The 20,838-nt window shown below is 41.6% G+C and overlaps 1 protein-coding gene across 9 annotated transcripts in view; it reads left to right on the forward strand.

Moving 5' to 3' along the window:
* Positions 1-20,838, forward strand: part of SGPL1 (sphingosine-1-phosphate lyase 1) — an 84,929-nt gene that overhangs the window by 33,568 nt on the left and 30,523 nt on the right. For all 9 annotated transcript variants that reach the window (XR_002338876.1, XM_005657411.3, XM_003133063.4 and 6 more), the window contains one exon: positions 14,966-15,131. Coding sequence is in view for 8 of the 9 variants with exons in the window: in XM_005657411.3 (XP_005657468.1) it covers positions 14,966-15,131 (166 nt within the window). In the remaining variant the exon portion in view is untranslated. The remainder of the gene's footprint in view (positions 1-14,965; positions 15,132-20,838) is intronic.

The following is a 20,838-nucleotide window of genomic DNA, read 5'->3' on the forward strand; positions in this document are numbered from 1 at the left end:
TTCAGGGGTGCTTTCTTTATAAATCTTAAAAAAGATTTAAGCATTCAATAGACAGATTGACACTAAAAGCTCATTTCTGTTATTTGATTCTGGGGGTCTTATTTGTAGGATTGTCTGGAAGAGGGAAGAGTCATTGGGACTCCTAGGATGTTTAAAATTTTGTTGATAATTTGGCCATGGAAGGATGGATGCGTTTTGGGCATTGTTCCAATCTTATAAATAAAGCAAACTATAATCATAATTATGATAATTTCTCGTGTGTTTGGTCTAAAGGAAAAAGGAGTTTTAAGTAGATAAACCCCAAATAAATAGATAAACCCCAGTCTTTGGCTGGACTTTACAGTCTATGTGTCAGGAATTTTTAGTAACATTTACCTTCTTAATTAGGCTTTGCCTGATCTAATACTGTATACAGTTTGTACACATTGGTGGCAGAAATGGAAATTGGCCTGGGATTAAGACTTTTCCAGAGGGAATTGATTTGTAGTGGATCAGTCTATATGTGGAAACATACAGAATGCAGTTACTGAGAGAAGAACCTCGCTGTGGGGTAAGGGGAGACAGGAGCCATCTGGGAAGATGGAACAGTGCAGGTTGGAAGTCGTTTGTTGCCTGTATCAGTTATCTCCTGGCACACTCCAGCTGTGTAATTGCCCACGGTTAAGGAACCCCACCAGGGATTGGTGAAACACCGCAGGGCTAAGAGCCATTATCACTTTTAAGTCTGAAATGGCAAGAGAGAGTCTGGAACCTTGAGAGAGCTTAGCTGGAGGAGAGAGAGGGTAGGAATGCAGCCACTACCAACCAGTGGCCTACCTGGAAGGGAATGAAGGGAAATAAAGACGTCAGACTTTTTCTTTCCCACCCTCTGATATGCTAGAGTCTTTCACTGGTCAAACCCAAGCGGAAACCAGAGGCTATGAGAACCTGGGTGATTTTAATTCAGAGGACCACCCTGTGAGGCACATACCAGAGTTGGGAAGGTCCGGTAGAGGATCTGGAGGAGCAAAGGGAGGATGCCTGGCATGCTGAAGTCAAGGTCAAGTTAGTTTTGGAAGTACAAGTGAGAAGATAGTGTGTGAGCAGAGTCTTGAAGAACACAGGACATGGAATGTTATGGAAAAGGCATGTTCTCACTGATAGCAGAAGGATAGATGCAGAGGCGAAGAATTGCCACAGCTTCAGAGTGCTCCGTTCCTGTAGAAGCCCTAGAATCTTTTTTGCTTTGTTTCGTTTTGTGTTGTTTTTTAGGACTGCACCTGCAGCATATGGAGGTTCCCAGGCTAGGGGTGGAATCAGAGCTGTAACTGCTGGCCTACTCCACAGCCGCAGCAACGCAGAATCCAAGCCACATCTGTGACCTACACCACAGCTCACAGCAACGCCAGATCCTTAACCCACTGAGCAAGGCGAGGGATCAAACCTGCATCCTCATAGATCCTAGTTGGGATGGTTAACTGCTGACAAGGGAATGCCCAAGAGTCTTAATTGCCAGGAGGGCCTTTAGAAATGCTCCAGTCCTGCTTCCCTACCGTATGGGAATCCCTTCTGCCATGCCCGACCTCGAGTGGGTGCAGATACTTTGTCAGGAGTCCCTTCCATTGTTGGACAGCTTTGATTGTTACAATGTTTTGTATTTGTCCAGATCGCTGAGTGTATCAGGATTAGGTTTGGCTGTATATTAGAGAAAGATCTAAAGGAATTTAGATTTTTAAAAGGTAGAAGTAGATTTTTCTAAAGTAAGGGAAACCCAGAGTAGACAGTTGGTGGCTGATGCAGCGATTCCTAGTGCATCCCCCTTCAGGTCCAGGATGGCTGTTTTGAGCTTAAGCTCCCAGGATTGCATTTCATTCAGTAGGAAGAGGAAGGGGAAGGAGAAGAGCTTGCCTGAATTCTTCAGGTATTAAGAAGAGTGTATAAAGCCTATATCCTCATTTTAAAGAATAATGATAAAGAAATATATTTACCACCCAGGTTAAGAAACAGAATATTTACCCCTAGTTTTATGTGCCCTACCCTGGTTACATCTTCTTCCCATTTCCTCAAGGGATAACTACTACCTTGACTTTTGGAATAATTATTCCCTTGCTATTTAAGGAAAAAAAACCACTGTGTTACCAGCTAATCTGTGCATCCCTGATTTTAGTTCTGTTTGTTTTTCAACTTGGTACAAATGGATATGTAATATTGGTGATTTTCCCATATTGCTTAGCTTCTGTGAGATTCATCCATGTTGTTGCATGTAGTTTAGTTCATTCATTGTCACTATTGTGTAGTATTTCACAATGTGATTACCACAATTTATTTATCTATTCCACTGATGATGGATATATTTGGGCGGTTTCCAGCTTGGGGCTTTTTTGAACGTTACTGCTATGAACTTTCTTATATACGACAAATGATCACAAGTATAAGAGTTTTTCTGGGATTTATTCCTAGGAGTGGAATGCACATCCTTAACATACTAGATAATGCCAAACTTTTTAAAAGAGGTTGATACACTTTATACTCCTAACAATAGTACGTGAGAGTTCTTGCTCCTACACAGCTTGACAAACTTATTCATGTGTTGCTATCTCATGAAGTGAATAAATCACTTTTGAATTAATAAAAAAAAGTGTGGAGTTTTCTTTTTTGAGGTATAACATATGTAGTAAAGGACACAATTCTTTTTTTTTTTTTTTTTTTGTCTTTTTAGGGCTGCACCCATGGCATATGGAGGTTCCCAGGCAAGGGGTCATATTGGAGCTGTAGCCTCTGGCCTGTGCCAGAGCCACAGCAACACAGGATCGAGCCACGTCTGCGACCTACACCACAGCTCACGGCAACGCCGGGTCATTAACCCACTGAGCAAGGCCAGGGATTGAACCCACAACCTCATGATTCCTAGTTGGATTTGTTTCCACTGCGCCACAACGGCAACTCCATGATTTTTTTTTTTTTTTTTTTTGAAGGACATGATTCTTAATTATACAGGCCAGTGAGTATTTTCATGTGGATACACGTATTCTCTGCCCAGATCAAGATGTGAAAAATGTCCAGCATCCCACAATTTCCACATATCCCTCCCAGTTGATACCCACTAAAAGTTGTCATTCTTCTCATTATAGGTGGTTTTGCTGGATTCTTGAACTTTACATAAATGGAAACATACAGTCTGTTTTCTTTTGTGAATGTCTTAGTTGCTGAATATTGTGTCTGTGAGTTTCAGCCATGGTCCTATGTAACAGTGGTTTCTAAAATTATTGTTGTGTAGTTTTAGTGTATAAAATATCAGTTTATTCTATAGTTGATGAACATTTACGTTTCTAATTTTCGGCTGTTATGAATTATACTGCTATGTTCTTGAATATGTCTTTTGGATAGAATTATTTAATTGTTGGGTTATGAGGTATACTGCCAAACAGGTTTCTAAAGTGATTGTACCAGTTTATACTCCCATGGGGTTTTCTTTTCTTTTTTTTTTTAATATTTGTTTGTTTGTTTTTTTGTTTTTGTCTTTTTAGGGCCACACCTGTGGCATATGGAGGTTCCCAGGCTAGGGGTCCAGTCGGAACCGTAGCAACCAGTTGTTATGGCAGCTGCCCAGCAGCCTTGCGCCGCAGCGCATCAGCTCTGGCGACAGCCCTGTGGCTGTAGTGTACCAGCTCCAGCAGCTCTGTGGCTGCAGTGTATCAGCTCTTTTACCCATTGAGAAACCAAGTGAGCACTTGGAGAGTTGGAGAACTCAGGCTTATTACGCCGGAGGGCTCAGAGGAGATGGCTCTCTGGAGTCTGAACCTTGAAGAGGGGTTTCACAAGGCTTTTATGGGCTAGTTCTTCCGGGTCCGTGCTTGGCGGACCAGAGTGAGAATTGGCAAGTTTACAGAAGCAGATATGTGGCGGAGGTGTGGTTAGGGGTAGTTGGCCAGGTTTTGCTTAGTCATCATGGCCAGGGTCTCTCCTTTTTGCATTTTTATCAGGACATTTTCTCCTACATGATCAGAACCACAGCCACAGCAACATCAGATCGAGCTGCATCTGTGACCCACACCATAGCTCATGGAAATGCCGGATCCTTAACCCACTGAGCAAGGCCAGGGATCGAACCCACAACCTCATGGTTCCTAGTTGGATTCCTTTCTGCTGTGCCACAGCAGGAACTCCAGGGTTTTCTTAATATATAACCTTTGGATTTAGCTTTGAATCACAAGTCTTAAATTTCTGTACCTGCACACTAGCAGGGGAAGAGCTTTGAGAACTCTTTACTTGAAAGTAGCATAGGCACTTTTTTTTAAAATGTGAAATGCCCGTCCTTTTCTCTGCATTCTTGTTTATCTAGTCTAGAACTATTAATAAACATTCAATGGAAACAAAGCAACCTTGGTTCTTTTTGAGTATTAAAAGGGCTCTGTTAAGGGCACAGTTTAGATTTGTAAAACACCATTTGTAGCAGTTAATTCCAAGGTTGAAATCATAATCCTCTGGAGCTCTGGGGAACCTGAGTAGTTGTTGTTGTGCTTGGTAATGGGAAGACCTTCTTTTGGGGAGGCTTTTCCTGAGAGGCATTTGAGTTCACTCCTTTGAAATGCATTTTGGCAGATGGGTCTAGAAAGGAATCCATTAATCCTGTCTTGGGTTTTAGTCTTAACAGTGCTGAGTCTTTGAGATAGTTGAGGCAAATCAATAATTCTGTTTCAAATTCTAATGGGAAGGAGTCTAGGATGGGCCATTGTGGACCTGCTCCTTGTTGAGCTGTATCACTGCCAGGGTGGAGGAAAAGCCTAGCATTACATTATCCAGCCCTTTTTGATAAGCTTAAGATTTCAGATGCTTTCTCATGAGTCATGACCATAGCAGTCATCAACATTCTGTCATGGATGACCGAAATCAGGTTTACGATCTGTAAACATAAGTAGGTAATTGGTTTAATCCTGTTTTGTAGGTAGGTAAGGGGACACTTTTGACCTTCTGAATGAATTAGAACTTTTTTTTATTTTTTGGCCTTTTTAGAGCCCCACCCATGGCATAGGGAAGTTCCCAGGCTAGTGGTCGAATCAGAGCTGCAGCTGCCGGCCTACACCACAGCTGCAGCAACACTGGGTCTGAGCCATGTCTGCAACCTATACCACAGCTCACAGCACCACCAGATCTTTTATTCACTGAGCAAGGCCAGGGATTGAACCCGCGTCCTCATGGATACTAGTCGGGTTCATTACTGCTGAGCCACAGCGGGAACTCTCTTGAATGGATTAGGTTGTTGAATGAAGGCTAAGAGTTGACCTAACATCCATCTTACAAAACTGAGGAGCGGCACACTATTAACATGCATTTATTACCATCATCTGTAAGAAAATACAGCACAGGCATGGGAATCAAACCACTTCAAGCCTCTTGCAGCTCCACCTTTGTGACTTTGCTTGGGCCATTGCAAAGGTTACTTTTCCTTGCTGCTTACTGAAAGGGAAAGGCAAATGTTTATCATCAGAGATTTCAAATTCATCAGATACTTAGCTGTGTTTATTATCTACAGTCATTTGCTTACTGCCTTACTGCATTAAATAGTCACAACAACCCTGTGAGTAAATGGTGTTATGTCTTTTTTTGTAAAGTTTTTGTTGAATTTTAACAATGGCATCTATTTTTTGGAGATGAGCAAAGTCCAGTTGCATAGAGGTTCAGTTCAGTAAGTGCCAGAGGTCTCTGGTTTATTCTTTTGAACAAGATTACATGTTATCTTTAGAGAAGTAGCCCTCGCAGCTTACTTAGGTTACACTTTTGGGCATGTATTCAGTATTTCTTATCTCTAATAGCAGCATGACTGTTGAAGGAAAGTGATTTCTATAACTGGTTATAATTTGGAAAATCTAGCTGTCTTAACTCAGCCAAAAAAGTAAATAGATAATCCTGTTAGTAAGGTCAGACCAGGAAGGGAGAAGCCTGGAGACTTCTTCCCCAGTTGTGGTATGCTCAGGGAAGTCAAGACTTCTCCTTTCTGTGTGAAGAATGTGGGATTATTTCCACTAGACCTTGTTTGTTATCCAAGGAGTTCTCCCTTCCAGTCTTCAGAGAATAATGAAAATATCCTTTGTACTTTGAAAGATAACTTCTGTGCATGTGCACATTAAGCCATTTACTAAATGTAACAGACTCTGGGTGTTCACAGCAAATTTGGCAGCTTTGCATGTTCAAGTTTGCAGGGTACTTGTGCCCCGTCTTCTGACTTCCCTTAGGCTGAGAATGTATTCCCCAAGAAAACCCATAATTGCCCCTACCTCTTCATCCCTCAGCCTGTTCCTCTGCTTGTTGAACTTAGTTTTGTGCATTTCAGTCTTCTCTGCTAGTTTACGCTCTCCAAAGTGCCTTTCTTGATGTATTTGCAGAAGAGAGGTGTTCAGAGTGATTAGTTGACAGAATCAGCATCCATCTTCACTTGCTGCCTGGTCCTGACAACAAGTGAAAAAATAAAAACTTCTCAGGGACCATGTGGCAGTTTGGGAGGCTGTCGGCTTCTATGAGTTCAGGAGCTTGGATATTCTGTGAGTGCACGTCTAATGACTTGAGAACATTGCCGGGCCGTCTCCTTTCTGGGGCCAAGATCGGGTCTCAGGGATGGTGAGGTGCTTTGCCCAAATACTCCAGTGTTAAGTGTGAACAGTTAGACTTGTGAACCTTGAGGCAGGGCTCTAAGGGAAATTTTGGACAGTTAAACTTTTTGAGATAAACTCAGACTGAAGCTCTTGAGTTACATATTTTGGAATTTTGGGGGAAGTATCTGGTTTGCTCTTTGCCTCCTAAGAAATGATGACTCAGTCCCTTCAAACGTTTCTGTATCACAGTCACCACTGGTTGGCTAGAATGGCTGTTTGGTTTATTGCTCAATTCCTACCTCTTTAATGACCCAAAGGAGATTTGCCTTTGGGCTTGTGATCTATTTTTGCTGATAAACTTTAATGCCTTTTACGGCTCTAAAGACAATAGTATTTTCTTACCTGTTTCCTTTGTTTGAAGTTCTGTACATTGTAATATGAAAGGGAATCAGATTCAGTTAATTTTTTTTTTCTTCTGTTTTCAGGGCAGTGGTAGAGTGAGAATAAATGCTTAACTCTTTGACTTTCTATATTTTATTTTTTTATTTTTATTATTTTATTATTTTTTTTTTGTCTTTTTGCTATTTATTGGGCCGCACCCTCGGCATATGGAAGTTCCCAGGCTAGGGGTCGAATCGGAGCTGTAGCTGCTGGCCTACGCCAGAGCCACAGCAATGCTGGATCCAAGCTGCGCCTGCAGCCTACACCACAGCTCACGGCAACGCTGGATCCTTAACCCACTGAGCAAGGGCAGGGACCGAACCCGCAACCTCATGGTTCCTAGTCAGATTCATTAACCACTGCGCCACGACGGGAACTCCTTTCTTCTATATTTTAACTTCACTCCCTTAAAATAAAAAAAAGAAAAAAAATTTAATTGGTTTGGATATTGCACTTAAAAAAAAAAAATCACTCCCTTGTTTGAGTCTCAATCTTTAGAGTACTATATGATCTGAAGACAGGCAGTGAGTGAACTGGGTAAAACAGGTTTTTCTTGACTCAGCAGCTCATTCCTGCCTTTTTTTTTTTTTTTTTTTTTTTTTTTTTTTACTTTTAAGGGCCACACCTATGGCATATGGAAGTTCCCAGGCTAGAGGTCGAATTGGAGCTGCAGCTGCCAGCCTACACCACAGCCACAGCAATGCCAGAGCTGAGCCTCATCTGGGACCTAAACCACAGCTCGCGGCAATGCCAGATCCTTAACCCACTGAGTGGGGCCAGGGATCGAACCTGTGTCCTCATGGATACTAGTGGGGTTTGTTACCACTGAGCCACAACGGGAACTACTCATTCCTGCTTTAAAGCTCAGGTTTCTGTTTTTTCTGGAAAAACTATTGAGTTGTTCTGTGCAGTCGTATTAGGGGTGAGGAAGTGGAAGAAAGAGGAAAAACAAATTCTTTTTTTTCTGTAGCATTGGCAGGTGGAAGATTTTGATTTTCACTAGTATTTGGACAAAGAATAAATACTGGCCATGAGCAGCGAGTTGCTCTTGTGGATGGATGTGGCTGGGCCCTGCCTTTAACACTTCCAGGAAAGCTCGGTGGATGTCTTTTTACCCCCGTCTCAATTACTGGGTAATTCTTTTGTAGAAGAAGGGCATGGGGAGAGAAGGGGGCATGTGAGAGAAAAGGTTGTCTGTCACGATCACCTGGGGGAGATTCCAAAATACATGTACTGCTAGGCTCTGCTCTGTACTCAGAACCTGTGGGTGGGGTGTTCTGAAAAAAGCTCCTGGATGATTTTGATGTATTCCATTGGTTCACCCCTATTAAATAATGGAGAAAGGATTGTTATTATTTGTATTAGCTCCAAGGAAAGGTACACCATCCCGTATGGGTCTGAAAGTGTCTCCTTTCAGTGTTACTCATTTTTGGAATGTTTCTTCTGGTATAATTTGATAACCAAGGAATTTAATAGGAAAAAAGTAATCACTGCCTAATTGGCAGTTGGTTAAGTACAGTACTAGTTCTCAAGGAAAGGGGATCTTGTTCTCTTGAAGTGATTTAGGGACTGAAAAGAGTTTAATATCATTGGGGAGAGCTGTGGGGTTGTACTGGTAGGAAAATAACTGCGATGGAAGAATTCTGAATCTCTTAGACTTAGTTGCTTCATCACATCATAATCCTGGCCTCACAAAAATGTTAAGAGAATAAATCTTAAGTATAAAAAACATCGAGATTGTGTTGAGTGGAAAAAAACCCGTAGTGTTAAATCCCTTCGCTGCATTCTAAATTTAAGGAAGCCAGGAGTGAAATCACCCTGAGATCCTGGTTTTAAACCTCAAGGTCATGACCCATTTAGAGGGATGCAGAATCAATTTAGTGGGTCAAGCATTTGAAAAAAGAAGGAAGAAATAGTGAAAGAGATGCAACTGCATCTCAAGCAATAAGGTGTTAGGTATTAGTTTGGAAACATTTGTTTTGGTTATTGTAAGGCGAGCATGGAGAGAAATAGAACGAGCCGCGTGTTCAGGCAAAGAGAAGAAAATTTATTAGAGGGGAAAGGGAGAGGGTGACCACCCTTGAGAAGAGCCAGCCCCGCCCCCACCCCTTCTTGTGGGGCCTTCTTATACCCCGAGGATGGGAAATTGGATTCCCTGAAGCCGGGGGAGTTTAATTTATCTTTCACCTGTAGCTGATCTCTGGTGGTCACGTAGTCATCAGAAAGTCGAAGGCGTCTTCTGGTAGGGTGGTCTCATAATCCTGAGAAAGCTGGAGGTGTGTGGTTTCCCACGGTGTGGGGGGAAGGGTCTCGTGGTCTTGAGAAAGTCTCCACCATCGGCGAAATCAGGATGTCGCCTGAGCAAGGTGGTCCATCTCATGGGTCAGCAGAAAGAGCCATTGTAACAATGAGCCCCCAAGTAGCCCCTAACAGTTATATATCTTTCTGTTGCTATGTGGACTAGTTTGTGTTGTAAAATGCATTTCTGTGAGACCATATTGGTAATGTTTGGAAGTCAATGGTCTAGAAAAGACCAAGTTTACAGAGTTTGTAGACTGCTACTGTCATGTCAGGTTCACGAAAATGTCTGCTCCCTTGCAGTGATTTGGGGGGTGAAGAGATCAATGTGAGAATGGTAGGCTGCCAAACTCCCATAAAGTCTAGCAGCTGTCTTTTGTCTAATATTATTATTGAGTATTAATGTCTTTTAGGCATCAGCTAAAAGCTAAATCTTTAGATTGGAAACGAGGTGAATAAAAAGAGAAAGGCTGCTTCGTTTATTCATCCTTATTTGACCATATAGCATCTTGAAGTTGTTACTATTTTAAGTCTTCATCCAGAAGTTTATCTTTTAAAATTAGACTTTTAAAAGATTTAAGGTATTTTCTGCCATCATTTTATATACATTCATCGAGCATGGTATTTTGCTTTTTCCTCTAGAGAAATACATTTCCAGTTTTATAACAAGGTGCGAAGGAAAGAATGCTTTACTTGTGGAAGTTTTACCAAACTTTGTCAGGCAAGTGTTGGGGATGAACATCCATATATACCGATACACATGTCCACAGACACTGTTTATTTTGTGACTATCCTGTGTCACTTCTAGATAAAGAAACGGGGGCACAGATGGGTGAAGTAATTTGCCTGGAGTTGCATCATAAACCAGTGGCCTTCATAGATGACCGTTCATAGTTTATAGTTCCAGAGACACAAGGTGTAGATTCAGTTGAAATAAACAGAAGCCCAGATACTGTAATTATAAATATATTTGTAGTGTATATAGACAAAAATGTATTTCTGTAAGCAGAAAAGATGTGGCGGGCAATGGTAATTATGATAAGTTCTTGTGCCATCTCTATCTAGATGTTCATCTCTAGTCAGGACCTAGCTATGCAATTTTAGTTTGTTTGTTGGATGTTACCATATATCCAGGGTGTATTCTGCCAGGAACCTAAGTTGTGAAGAGAAAACTCTTGGGATGGTGCAGGATTGCAGTGTGTTTAGTGATCGTCTGTCCGTGAACTGAGAATGAATCGAAAGAGTGCTGAATACTGCCAGGAGGCTCAGGTTCCCAGTGTCCAATCTGAGGCAAGCCCGTCTGCATGCACTTAGGCACGCTGTTTCGTCCTGCTTCCGGGCCTCTATAAATATCAAACGTGGGCTTGATTTATAAAGTTCTCTTCAGCACTTTAACGGTAAGCTTCCCCAGGGCTGGACTATTGCATCAGAACCCAGCCTGGGGTTGGCACTGTTTACAAGGCCCCAAGGCACTGCCGCACCCTCTTTTCCAAGGAAGAGCGTGCATTACCCCCCAGAGCCCTACTAATACCGTGCACTGCGGGTGTTGTGTGGTGCTTCCTCATTGGAGACAGCCTAGGTGGTCTGTGGTAACCTAGGAGGACCTGGGAGTGAGGCCAGGAGATGCAGTTTCTGTGACCAACTGGTTTCCTACTCAGAAAGCTTGCTAGGACCCATCCAAATGCAGTAGCATCCTGTAAGAGAGTACAAAATATATCTCCCTGGAGTTTCCTTGTGGCCTTGCAGGATAAAGGTCTGGTGTTGTCGCTGCTGTGGTGCGGGTTCAATCCCTGACCTGGGAACTTCTGCATGCCTCGGGCATGGCAAAAAAGAAAAAGAAATATATCTCCAAAAGAGGTGTTTCTGTTTATCTTCTCTTAAGGAGATACGTGTGTGTGTGTGTGTGTGGATTTGAATTCAAGATTCTCGTTATTTTCTTATACTAATTACAAAGAAAACTTACTTTGCAGAATATAATTATACACACGTTAGCAAGGAATGCTTTCATATTTTAATAGACTTTCTAAAAATGGGAGTAGTTTACATTTGCTCATTCTTTTTTTTTTTTATTTTTATTGTTTTCTAATGCCTTGGATCTATATTTCCATTACAGAAAGTTGTTTTTTTTTTTTTTTTTTTTTTGTCTTTTTGTCATTTCTTGGGCCGCTCCCGAGGCATATGGAGGTTTCCAGGCTAGGGGTCTAATTGGAGCGTAGCAGCCAGCCTACACCACAGCCGCACCAACTCGGGATCCCAGCCGCATCTGCCACCTACACCACAGCTCACAGCAACGCCAGATCGTTAACCCACTGAGCAAGGGCAGGGACCGAACCCGCAACCTCATGATTCCTAGTCGGATTTGTTAACCACTGCGCCACAACAGGAACTCTGACATTTGCTCATTCTTTGCTCTTTCCCTCATACCAGTTAACATTTTTGTTCAGTCAGTGCTGCGGCAAAGAGGTGATAATATCTACAGTCATCTTTTGACATTGGTAACTTCTGTTTTCTTAGTGAATTAGGAACTGGAATTACCAGGGGAAAAGCTGATCTAAATGATGATGTTCTTCCATCATCCCATTCATATACGCTCTTTAACCATTTGGTTTGATGACAGCTTTTAACACTAGAAGATTCTTTATAACGATGGAAATTATGACACACCTTGGACGATGGTAGACTCCTCTGGTCTTTCCTAGGTTTTGACCAGCACGACCACTGCTGTGCAGCTTTGAGGTTGTTGATAGCAACAGTGGGCTCTAGGGAATGGCCTCCAGGAACTGTGAAGGGATTGCAGGCAGGCTGTGTTTCATGGATAGCCCTCTGGGAACACAGTACTTGCTTAATGCTAATTACCTTATGTTGCAGCCTAGTTGCTAAGGTTATAAATGTTTTCAACAAACATTAGGTAAGCACCTGTCCTCCTCCTAAGCTTTCATGCTCCTGTTAGAATCTTGCATCCAACAGGAACATAATGCAAACCAGTATCATTATCTTTTTCTCAAAATCTCCCCTACCATCTTCCGCTTCCCTTCTCCTCGTAGTCTACTATGGTTAATGCTGTCACTACTTTCCCAGTCTCTCAAACCTGAACTTGAAAATTTGTTCTGTGTTCTCCCCACTCCATGCTTTCTATCTCTCATAAGTTATCAAAACCCTCTTTGCCTCCTCCAAAAATGTTTTTCAAATCCATACTACTTTTTGGCCCCCGATACCATACTGCTTAAGGTTAAACCCAGTTTATTTCTCCCCTGGATTATTTCAACAGTCCTTAAACTTTTTGTCTCTAATCTTTGTCCTCTTTCTATTCCTCTCCTATGAGTTATCTTTAACAAAAAATTACTCTTGATTAATAAACCATGTCTTTTTTTATTGTCATTCTGCAATTTGCTTTTTTTTTTTAACTTTGTGTTCTGGAAATTTTTCTATATAATTCATTAAATCTGTCTTGTTTTTAATGTTGCATAGTATGGGTACATAAAATATGTATATTATTGTTTGTTAACCATTCCTTTATGAGTGGACATTTACATTTTTTATATTTTCTTTTGCTGTTACAAAGAATTACTGAAGTGAATATCCTTGAACATGTCTTTTTATACGTAAGTGCAACCAAAAAATGGAATTTCTGGGTCAAAATGAAGATACACTTAAAAAGTTATGAGATAGGGGAGTTCACGTTGTGGCTCAGTGGTTAATGAACCCAACAAGCATCCACAAGGACGCGGGTTCAATCCCTGGCCTTGCTCAATGGGTTAAGGATCCCATATTGCCATGAGTTGTGGTGTAGGTCACAGATGCAACTTGGATCTAGTGTTGCTTTGGCTGTGGTGTAGGCTGGCAGCTATAGCTCTGATTGGACCCCTAGCCTGGGAATCTCAATATGCCATGGGCATGGCCCTAAAAGACCAAAAAAGACAAAAAAAAAAAAGTTGAGATAGAAATAAATCACTTTACAAAAAGTGCCCATCAATTTATGCTTCCATCTCCATGTTTTTTTTTTCCCCCCAGACCATTTAAAATCTAGACTTAGTGTACTTCTCCCAGCCTCAGTGTTCTTGTAAATTTATCTGTTCATCATTTACTTTATCACTGTCAGGCTTTTGTTCAGTACAGATTGTTTGCCAGGCACTCTGTATATGCTGAGGATTTAGCTTTGGATGAGATAGATACGGTCTCTGCCCTCATCTAGCCTGCGCTCTTACTACACAGAACGTTTTTTTTTTTTGCCTTTCTGACTCTTTTTATGCGTTTGCAGCTACTAGTCTCTCTTCCTGGTGTGACTTCGTTTTTCTGTTGACTTTTCTGCCCAGAGAATTTTTTTTGATCATCCTTTTACCCTTTCAACCAGCTTGGATTTTTATCGTCTGTCATAATTTCCCCACCTCCCCTCAGGTCGAGTTAGGCCTTCCTTAGTGGTCTCTCTTAGCACTTCATTTCCATCCTTTTATGGTGTTTGTCCTGACGAGTTCTAATTACTCATTTATATACATGTGTGTCCCTCTGTGTCTGCAAGGGTGTGTGTAGACCCCTCCCACTGGATTGTAAGCTCAGTAAGGGCAACAACTTAAGATAATGACGTTAATGCTCCTCCAGCTCAATGCCTTAAATGCTGGAGATGCTTCATAAATGTTGCGTAAGTGACTGCATGGCAAACCAAAGACGACCTTATTTTGTATGGGCCACTCTGGGGGCTTGTGAGTAGGACTGGGATCTGGTCAGTCTTTGGGCATCTAATCATGTTGTCAGGGAGATGAGGAGCAGGTGAGTAGACTGCAGAGCACATTGTGACAAGCTCTGGACAGAGGCACACATGGATACTTAGGAGGATAATGGAGGCGATTAATTCTCATGAGTCAGATATTCTAGTAATTTTCAGACAAGAGGATTTTTTCTTCTTTGCTCCAGGTGTTGTGAGGGATGCACATAATAATAAGATACGGTTCCCGGCTTTAAGAGTTCTTAAGTCAAATAGGACCTCAGAGCAGGCTGTGGGCTAAATCTGGCCTGCTGCCTGTTTTTGTATAGACCATGACCTAAGAATGCTATTTTAATTTTGAAGTGTGATTATAAGAAGAAGATTTTGTGATATACGAAATTACATGATTCAAATTTTTAGCATCTCTAATTAAATATTACTCCTTTTATTTGTTTACCCACTATTTTATGACTGCGTTTGTGCTACAACAGCAGAGTTGAGTCACTGTGACAGAGACTGGCTTGCAACACTAAAATATTTACTCTTTGGCCTCTTACAGAAACAGTCTGTTGACTTTTGGGTTAGAGGATGAGAAAGATTCAAATAAAGTGGAGAAGGACATTTATACTGAGAGGATTACTTTTGAGTTAAGAGAGTGGGACAGTGAATACTGCAGCCATATAGAAGCTTCAGAGCTGAAATGATGGTCTGGCTTAACTTTTAATTTTACAGATAGAAGATCACAAACTTTGTCAGAGTCCACATGATTGGTAAGGGACAATGTACACTGGAGTTCCCAGAGCAGAAGCTTTGCAGACTTCAGAGGATGATAAGATTATTGCTGGAGTAGGGCCAGATCATGAATAGCCTTGCCCTTGAAAAATAAGAGCTGAAGAACAAACTAAGAATAGATTTCCTTTCTCTTTCTGACTATTTCTTTTTCCTTTTGTATTTCTAGAAGGCCTTTGAGCCCTACTTCGAGATTTTGGAGGTGTATTCCACAAAGGCCAAGAATTATGTAAATGGGCATTGCACCAAGTATGAGCCCTGGCAGCTCATTGCATGGAGTGTCGTGTGGACCCTGCTGATAGTCTGGGTATATAAGTTTGTCTTCCAGCCAGAGAGTAAGTATATGGTCCCCTCTATAAAGGTGTAGTGGTTATGTTAGCTTTGGAACATTCATGATTGGACTGATTTCTTGGTTGGTTGGTTGGGTTTTTTTTTTTGGCTGTGCCTGTGGCATGTGTAAGTTCCCAGTCCAGAGACTGTGCTGAATTTTTAACTGGCTGCACCACATGGGAAGTTCCAGGTTGGTTTGGTTTGGATTTTTAAAATTTGTTTTGATGGAAAGCAGGACACTGGCTTCTGACTGGTAAAGCAGGACACTTGTGTAATTAACTGTTTATGTTGATTTTTCTGAATTTGCAGTTTACATAAAAATCCCTAAAAGATTAGTCGTTTAAGGATCCACAGATGTGTCAGCCTGTGGCTTAAACCTTCTTCACTTTCAGTTTCTTGCCTAGAACATAATTGTGTCACCTGTAGATCCCCAAGCACGAATTTCTTGCTTCTATTTTAGGCCATCCTTTCAATAAAGATTCTGAGCAATTAGAACAGCACTCAGTGTAGTGACCATTGGCATATCTGCTGTGTGCTAGGGATGTCCACACAGTAACACAGAGTCCCTGTCCTCTTGGAATTGAACCTGTGCTGTCAGGGGAGCGTGCACTTTGAACCCCCTGGGTAGTGACTAGGGGAGCCAGATTGACATGGAAAGAGGAAGCCATGTCTCAGGGAGTGTGCAAGATGAGAAGTCTATTAGCGATCAGTTCATAAATCATCCCTCCTAACACCCTTCACACACCCTCTGCGAACACCACTGTATAATTAAATCACTGTGCTCTGCACCAGAAACTAACACAATGTTACATATCAACTATTCTTTTTTTTTTTTTTTTTTTTTTGGTCTTTTTGTCTTTCGAGGGCTGCACCTATGGCATATGGAGGTTCCCAGGCTAGGAGTCTAATTGGAGCTACAGCTGCTAGCCACAGCCACGCCAAATCCGAGCTGTGTCTGTGACCTACACCACAGCTTATGGCAACGCCGGATCCTTAACCCACTGAGCGAGGCCAGGGATCAAACCCACAACCTCATGGTTCCTAGTCGATTCGTTTCTGCTGCACCATGGTGGGAACTCCTACTTCAGTTTTTTAAAAAGTGTTTTCAAAGTAATAAATGAAAATTTCTCATGGTTATAAATAATAAATAAAATGTAATAAAATTTCCATAACCATTTGCTTCCCTGATAACACCTGTTTAAAGGGGCTCCATTTTTGTTTTTGCTTTTTGCTTTTTATTGCTGCACCCTCAGCATATGGAAGTTCCTAGGCTAGGGGTTAGTCGGAGCTGTGGCTGCTGGCCTACACCACAGCCACAGCAATGCCGATCCGTAACCCACTGAGCGAGGCCAGGGATCAAACCTGTGTCCTCATGTGGGTTCATTACCGCTGGGCCACAACAGAAACTCCTGAAGGGGCTCTTTAATTTTTTTTTCTGTTTTCTTCCTCTTCCCCCGGGAAAGTCAACTTAGAGGCCAGATTCTGTTTACTCTATTTACATGCAGACAGCTATCCAGTTGTTCTAATAACATTGCCAAGTTATGGTGGAGTAAACGTAGCTCTTAATTAAAGTGGAAATGAGACATGACTGCCCTGTCCGAATTTTAGTTCATTTCAGCTTAAAAAAAAAAAAAAAAAAAAAAAAACCCCCTGTCCTCAGTTTCTGCTGCCAGTCATTGCAAGATTTTTCTCATAAACTCTTGACAAATTAGACAGACTAACCTGCTTCTCTGTTCCATGGTTTGGAAATGGACACAACCCTTGTCCTTCTGCTGAGGCTTATTCCTTTCCTGGGGAGCATTTGATTCATTGCTGCCCACCATTCTGTCCTATTCCAGAGGCCTCTAAAGAGTAGCAATAAATGTACTTTTCTTTCTTTTTTTTTATTGTGATAAAAATTTGCCAGTTTTCCCATTTTTAAATGGACAGTTTGGTGACATTAAGTACATTCACATTGTGTAACCATCATTACCATCCTATCTCCACAACTTTCTCCTTATTGTGAACTTTGTACCCGCTGAACACTAACCCTCATTTTTCTGTCTCCCCAGCTCCTGACAGCCACCATTCTATATACTTTTCCTTTTTTTTTTTTTTTTTTTGTCTGTTCTAGGGCCACACCTGCGGCATATGGAGGTTCCCAGGCTAGGGGTCTAATTGGAGCTGTAGCTGCCAGCCTACGCCTCAGACACAGCAACGTCCGATCTGAGCTGCGTCTTCGACCTGTACCACAGCTCACGGCAACGCCGGATCCTTAACCCACTGAGCGAGGCCAGGGATCAAACCTGTGTCCTCATGGATGCCAGTCAGATTCATTTCCACTGAGCCACGACAGAAACTCATGGCTAGTATTAGCTTTTGGGATCTACTTCACCTTTCAGTTGGGCAACCCATGGTGCCTGTGGGCATTGTATCTGACTGGTAGTAGTAGAAGCACAGCTGTCTTAGGTCTTGGCACTTACCTACCTGCCTTTAGTGTTCAAAAAAGAATGTACTGGCCTCTTAGCATTGCATGAGAGAATTAATAGTAGCAGTGTGAGTGGTATGTGCCATTGAAATCTTTGTGAGCTGAACTCCTAGCTATTGGGAATGTTATGAATAACATTTTTTCTTATAAAAGCAGTTCATGTTCATTGTATAAAGTTTGGCAATATAGATAAGCTATTAGAACAAAATTAAAATCTTGTTACCTAGAGGTAACCACTGTTTATATATATAAATCTCTTTCTCAATCAGATTCATGTTGAACCATATAAAATGTAGTTCGTTCATAGGTCAAAGATTGTTGAATATTGGCAATTTCATGTAACTTAATACATTTACATACCCAGCCCACTTTTTGTTTTGTAACTTCCAACTTATTTATTTATTTTTGTCTTTTTAGGGCTGCACCAGCAGCATATGGAGGTTCCTAGGCTAGGGGTCTAATTGGAGCGGTAGCTGCTGGCCTCCACCACAGCCACAGCCACGCCAGATCCGAGCCATGTCTGCGACCTACACCACAGCTCACAGCAATGCCAGATCCTTAACTCACTGAGCGAGGCCAGGGATCGAACCCGAAACCTCATGGTTCCTAGTCAGACTCATTTCTGCTGTGCCACGACGGGAACTCCCCAACTTGAATTTTAGACACAGAGAGAAATGTCTTCTCTTCAGAGATTAGAGATAATTTTGATAGTATTTTCAGCCCCTTGCTCACATAGACGTACTCTGTGTATTGCTGAAAGAACATTGAGTTACTTTGAGTGTAGTGCCCTAGGGTCTAAAGTCTGGACAAGTGATAATTTTGCTGATCTTCAAACTCTGGATACCCTTCCGAGGGGGAGAGGGTAACACGGGATGGACACAGGTAGATAAGACCTGGAAGGGTAGATAAGACCTGGACGTGGCAGGGGGGTGGGGATGGGAGTGGGCAGGGTTAGCAGCCCTCTAAGGTATTATCTTTTCCTTAATTCGGCTCTGTGATTATCAGCTCTCATCCTGTCCTTACAACCAATGTTGATGCTGTCTGTGGGATTGTCCATAGGTCATCAACAGAAATCAAGAGTTCTGTGGTAGGGAGCTTTCTAGCCATGGCACCTCGGGCAACACCTTTAAGCCTCTTAGCCTGTTTCCTCACAGTAAAATGAATGTAATAATACCTGCCTTACTTAGTCACAGGCTGATGGGAAGGAAGATCCAGTGGCCCCATTGGTGTGAAAGGAATTTGTAAACTGCAAAAAGCTATGCATTGTTATTCTTACCTGGCATTTCCTACTTGACTACTGTAAAACATACTAGGTACTTTTTCTGTACCTCTGAGGACTTTTACTTGTGAGATAGTCTTTTTAGGACATGACCACATTATTTTTTTAGTTTCTCCATCTCTAATCCTGTATTCTCTGCTTTTTTCTTTACCCTACACCATTTTATCTCACATCTTTCACAAAATTAGTGTATTCTTTTCTCTTCCACTAATGTACTTTTGGACACCTGACTGAGCTTCCTGATTTCTAGACCTCTTTTAATTAGACCTTTAATAAATTACTATAGCTATTAATAAGGAAGTGGTTCTGAATCATTACAGCTTTAACATTGTTAGAAATAATCAAACAACAGGCAGTTAAAATAGCCAACCCTAAGTTATACTCATTTGATGGACTGTTAAAGTAAAATCTAAAAATACATTTCGGAAGTTTTCACTGTTGTGCAGTGGGTTAAGGATCCAGTGTTGCTGTGGTTGTGGCATAGGTGACAGCTGTGGCTTAGATTCAATCCCTGGCCTGGGAACTTCCATATGCAGTGGGTGTGGCAAAAAAAACAAAACAAAAACACATCTAGGAAGATTTCTCCCCCTTTTTAATGGCGTGTGGCAGCACCGAATCTCATTAACCCACTGAGCAAGACCAGGGATTGAACCCACATCCTAAGACAATGTTGGGTCCTTAACCCACCGAGCCACAGTGGGAACTCCAGCAGTCAGAGTCTTAACCCTCTGTGCTGCAGCAGGAACTCCAGAAAGAATTTTTTAATAATGTAAAAAATACCACAAGTGAAAAGATATAATATTGTACATATGATAAGATCTCAGGTGTGTATTACAATGTGTACAACATAGAACCGAAAAGAAATACTCCAAATTCAAACAAAAAAGTAACTACCAGCAGTGGTTTCAATCCCTTTGTCGTTATTGTTTTTTTTTTTTTTTTTTTTAGTTTTATTGGGGGTATAGTTGATTTACAGTGTAATCCCTTTGTCTTCTCAGTCAGTCTGTGTCTTAGTTACCTGGTTTTGTCCCAGACCTGTATAGAGAGTTGACTTCAGTGCTAGGCACTTGGGGTACATACAGCCTAAGCACAAACAACTAGTAGAGATGCAAGGCATCATGTAGTAAATACTTGAAAAATGTGGAGACACATTCTGTGGTTGTTGAATGCTCCTCCTGGCAAGGGAAATTGGAATACTCGGGTCTCCTAGGAAAGCAGTGAAGTTCATTCAGTTTATGCCTTGGTATCCCTGCATCAGCCCTCGGTCTAGATTTCTTAGAATTTAGGCTGAGAATTCCTGTTCTGCATTTGAAGCAGTGCAGAGTCTTGGGAGTCTAGGACTAGAACAACAAAGCCTTCAGTGAAGTCCTTGCCCCAGTACTGATCCGAGCAGGTTATTAATGCTTTTGGATAGTAGATAGAACCTTCTGCTGCCAACCTCACCATCTTGTCAGGGTCAGGTGAGATACATTAAATATGAATTCATTGAAAGGTGTAACCATCTATGTAGATGCCATATATCTGTAATTATGGTAATTGACAGGATCAGAATTCCATATTCTATGTACTGCCCAAAAGAATGGAATCTGACTGGTGTCCATGAAGTTGAAAGCCTTTTTAGGTCCAGAAAATGTTGCTGGGATATGGGTTGAATGAGAGACTGGAGCATAGATCCTGAAAAACAACACACAGGTTGGTCATTTGTGTTGAGGGAAGGAAAAGAAATGTTAGGCGCCTGGAAACCTTGGGCAGGTTAGGAGCTCTGCATTATATTTGACCCAGCAGTTCTGTTTCTGGGAATTTATCCTGTAGATATACTCTCATGTATGCAGTATGGTATGTGTTATAAGGCTGCTTATTTCTGCATGATATGTAATAGCAAACATTAGAAACAACCTAAGTTTCCATCAGGAAGGGGCAGGTTCAGTAAATTAGGGTATACCCCTCTAATGGAATACTCTACAGC

Source organism: Sus scrofa, chromosome 14 (genome assembly GCF_000003025.6).
Source record: "Sus scrofa isolate TJ Tabasco breed Duroc chromosome 14, Sscrofa11.1, whole genome shotgun sequence".
Taxonomy (NCBI): Eukaryota; Metazoa; Chordata; class Mammalia; order Artiodactyla; family Suidae; genus Sus; species Sus scrofa.